Raw genomic sequence first — 4,414 nt, 5'->3', positions numbered from 1 at the left:
CTTTTAGATATTTACTTTAATCAATAGGCGGTGCCTTACCTTTCTATTAAGGGCCCGCCACTCAGTCGACCTGCTGGCTCTTGTCCATCCATTTGATGACCACTGGACCTCGGCCTCCTTCGTCCGATCCACCAAACAACCTCCTTCCTCAATCTGGGTCAACAGCACCAAAAAACTGTCCCGATTCGTGATTGAGATGTGAGACAAACGACCACTGGCGTCAAAACAATGATTTTATTAAACACAAGTGTGGAAAGAAATACACCATCACAATCCTCAGGATAAATCTCTGCTAAAAAGCACACTTCAAATGATTTTTATATGTCAGGGTTTTACGCCCCCTCTTGCGTCAAGCAGATACATAACATGCATAAATAACAGTCACCACAGTTCTTTTGTTGACGACCTTTAACACACTCAAAGAGACATTTTCACCGTCTCCACGCCAGGTGCTTCTTGTTGATCTTCTTCTCGCTTATCTCTGGAACATCAGGAGCACATTCTGCAAAAACTGTTGCTTATGCAGCCACAAAGTGCAGTTACGAGCAAATTATGTCTTAACTCTAACCTAGAAATGTATATCCTTATAAAATGATCTAATTCCCACAGAGTACAGAGTCAAAACTTGGTCCTAAAACTTTTCACTCAGCCCTCACACTGACCGTTTACAGTCCCACTTGTTGCTCCTCAGAGCAGAAATGAAATGAACTGAGTATTGCAATATGCTTTTAAAAAAATGTCCTTTATGCACACTTCGACTGGGACGGCTCGTGATCTGAAGGTAAATAACATTTTGTGTTCTTCAGCTCATTGTTCAGGTCAGCTGTTCAAATGCATTTAGTGTTTATAGGGTGGAACAGTTTGTAGTAACGCCACGCTCCTCTTGATGAATCGGCACCTGAGTCCTAATCCTCAGACCCTTTGCACAGTGCTCAGCAAATTCTACCCAAAGAGTTATTTGTGATATGAACAGCATGTTGATTTTTCTTCAGCCTCCTCATTTTTCTGAGTTTCATTTACTGTTTTCAGATTATTTTGGTTTGGTCTGTTAGGCTTTCCCTCACGCTCCATCCTCGGGATTTTGGAGTTTCTCATTTGTGCTGAAGTGAACTGGCTGCAACTGGCTGTAACAAAAGATCGTTAGGTCACCCTTAATAAGTCTTTCACACATCATATAACATTAAATACATCTTATTTCCTTATATTTACCTGCTGTGATTCAGTGAGACTCCTTTCCTCCTCCCTTCTTATGGGTTATGTGACTGCAGTAAAATTCCTTAAATCTAGCTGCTGAACTGTACTGAAGTAAAAATGAATCCTAAAGGTTGGAACTCAGAAAAGGGCATTATTAATGCAAACTGATTATATCGAGCCGTAAACACACCTGACTTTATATAGATCTGTGTTCTTCATGTAAAGCAACAACTCAACAAGAAGCAGTTTTTATTCCAGCAGTGTGATGTTCAGAGTTCAACAGTGAGCTTAGAAACTGTTAAAACTCCAAATATGACAGCAGGTTTTGGCATGAATAGAAAAATACAGTTAGAATGAACATTTCCATGATCTGTGTCACTTTATTTATTGTATTGATCGTTTTTATGAATGGAGGTCCGCTGCAGTGAATTATGGAACAGCATTTTCTCGTCTCCTTTCATAAAGGATGCTCCAGTGTTTCCTAAAGGAGGCAACAAAGGAAGCACTGAAGCTCCTTTCCTCAGTATTCAGAGAATTAAACGGCTCTGTTTATGGCCGCCAGGTAGCTATTTCTCCGAGTCACGTCTCTCAGTTAGGAACGTGACTATGAAAAATAAACTGTTGAAACGCACCCGTGTGCACTTCAGTTCCCTGATGTTGGCTGACCATGAAGTCAAACATGGCTCTCCTGGCTCTCTGTAACATGATGCAGCACAACCTCAATTCACAACATTCAGCCTGTTAAATTATATTTAGATATTTTTATTTCAGAAATGATTCCTAACAAAAATGGAGAATATAAAAACACAATCAAAGCAGTAAAGTCCATATTATGAAGTGTTTGCTGTATCAGACAATCATGTTTCCAGTCTGCTGCATCACAACAATTGAAATGCAAATATAAATGATTCACAACAATGAAAACAATATAGTGCAGATAAACATGGTGCTGTAATGAATCTGCTCTTAAACACAATAACAAAATACATTTTCCAAGAGAGATGATAATGATTCACATCAGAGTGAAGAACGAATACATTTACAACTGGTTTCTAACATTTCTTATAGATCAAACTGATCACTGATAGAAACAGAAGAATATTCAAAATGATACTCTGAGAGATACATGAATGAGATATGGATAAACATCAAATCACATAAAACACACAAAATCACAAAATCATTATAGTTGAAATACAATATCAGCAAAGATAATATACATATAAGTGACAAGATAAAATCATAATCAGATAGAGCCCGAGCCGTCCAATCAGGTCAGAGTACAGATTCACATCTACAATAATATTTTTGTTTGTTTTTGTTTTCATCTTGTTGTATGTATAATAATAATAATGATGGTATTATTATCATTATAAATGCTGATAAGCATATTAAGTGTGTGTCTGAGCTGAAAGCTGCTCTCCTCTCCTGGTTTTCTGTATCACACAGACCACAACAACACAAAGCATCACCTGCAGACCGCTGAGCAGTATCCACCTGACTCTGTAGAAGGTCGAGTAAACCCCAAAGGGCTCTCTGTGGATCAGAACAAATGCTTCTGCTGACACACACTCATCCTGTGACTCAGAACCTGCACACACATACTCTCCTGCATCTTCCAGTGCGACATTAGAGATTATCAGGCTGTCACGGGAACAAGTGATTCTATTGTCACTGCAGAACTTATCATCGTACACAATTTTGCCTTCTGTTTGGATCGACTTCATGAACATAAAGTCCGAAGTACTATTTTCCCAATCATCAGAGCATCTCATAGTGACTTCATCTCCCTCTGAGAAAACCTTTACTGCAGGTGGACCAAATTTAGGGCACACCAAAAGCCAGTACGCGTGCATTACTTTTTCACCTGAACAGCTGTAGATACCTGAATCATTTAACATTAGTGATGGAAGTACCAGCGAGAAGTTTTGACCAACTTCTTGATCAATATTGTAGGCAAATGCCTCCCTCCACCAAACTGGGGGCTGGTCATGAATGGGGTCCATGAAGGGACACTCCAGCACAGCTGTGTCTCCCTCTGAAGCATAACGTAGCTTTGTACGTTTGGTCAAACTTACAGAGTAAGTGCTCACACACTGCTGTTGGTTCATCACCAGGCAGATGTAAGACGTTGGTTGTGTGTTGACATGAAGAAGTGATGCGTTTGTCACCTGCAGGAAACTTTCTTGGACTTTATTCACCTTCAAAATTCTGTCTTTGAAACTCGTCCTGAGTAGTTGTAGTAGTACTTCAAAACTACTCAGCCCGGCTTGTTGCCACTCCCCATAATGTCTGATCCAACGCACCGTCAGATTCTCACCTGCTCCTTTACATTGTACGTCTACAGTAGAATCAGAAGCTATGATAGATTCTTCCCCCTTTACTGTCTTGCACACAGTCAGGCTGATGTTTCTCTCATATGTCACGCTGCCCTGAGTCCAGCACACATCTCGGTACAGTCCAGAGTCTGAGTGGGTCAGGTTGTTGAGAGTAAATGAAGGAGAACCATGAAATGTCTCAGGAAATGAGAGTCGTCCTGTCAGGTCTTCATGTACTGTGAAGTTTCTGTTCCAGGGGTCAGAGATGTTCCACAGGACCAGAGTATCTTCACCAACACGTCTGGAGGTGATGCAGAAGCTGTTTCGATCTGGGAGCTTGAACTGTAAAGAGTCTCCTTCTTTTCTTATGGCGATAAATTCTTCTGCATGAATGTTGCTGATGAGAGTGAACAGCAGGGAGAAGCAGAGCTGTGCGACTGCAGCCATCCTGCTCAGAGGTCTCCTGGTGAGTGTCGTACAAGCACTGACACTGCTCGCTTCATGAGCTTCCTGTTTGTGGTTGGAGGAGGAACGCCACTTCTTTATCACATCATCAAGGAACACTTTGAAGCATTTGGCTCAGTATCAAGTGCTCTGTCTGCTTAATGTTACAAAACCTTTTGCAGCTCAAATAAGAAAAAAATTATTAGAAGTTTGTAAATCTCAGAGACACTGATCCTAGAGCTGAACTGCCTTGGACCCCAAACCAGCAAGAATCAGCTGATTTCTTTGTGTGCAATAACTGTAGTATATTTTTTTAAAAGCCATAAAATCTTAATATTAAGAATAGGGATGGGTATCGTTTAGGTTTTATCTGATACCGGTGCCAAATCGGTACTTTTGAAACGGTGCCGGTGCTCAAACGGTGCTCAAACCGGTGCTTAAAGATTGGAGAACACAAA

General features: G+C 40.7%; 1 protein-coding gene across 1 annotated transcript; it reads right to left on the bottom strand.

The window, feature by feature from the left end:
- Nucleotides 1-2,556: 2,556 nt before the first annotated feature.
- LOC113036672 (uncharacterized) lies at nt 2,557-4,191 on the bottom strand. The gene is made up of 2 exons (XM_026193097.1): nt 3,451-4,191; nt 2,557-3,417 (listed from the first exon to the last, which is right to left on the bottom strand). Exons 1-2 carry the CDS (start codon nt 3,957-3,959, stop codon nt 2,586-2,588), a joined length of 1,341 nt encoding a protein of 446 aa, XP_026048882.1. The 5' UTR covers nt 3,960-4,191; the 3' UTR covers nt 2,557-2,585.
- Nucleotides 4,192-4,414: the final 223 nt, after the last annotated feature.

Source organism: Astatotilapia calliptera, chromosome 14, assembly GCF_900246225.1.
Source record: "Astatotilapia calliptera chromosome 14, fAstCal1.2, whole genome shotgun sequence".
Taxonomy (NCBI): Eukaryota; Metazoa; Chordata; class Actinopteri; order Cichliformes; family Cichlidae; genus Astatotilapia; species Astatotilapia calliptera.
The sequence above is the reverse complement of the archived record's forward strand: the minus strand, read 5'-3'. Positions and strand labels throughout refer to the sequence as shown.

What these genes read in the sequence shown, in the direction of transcription:
- LOC113036672 (XM_026193097.1), bottom strand. Translation starts at nt 3,959, where the DNA reads ATGGCTGCAGTCGCACAGCTCTGCTTCTCCCTGCTGTTCACTCTCATC. An exon ending in CAACAAGCCGGGCTGAGTAG is followed by an intron (nt 3,418 to 3,450) that starts TTTTGAAGTACT and finishes ACTCAGGACGAG; the next exon opens with TTTCAAAGACAGAATTTTGA.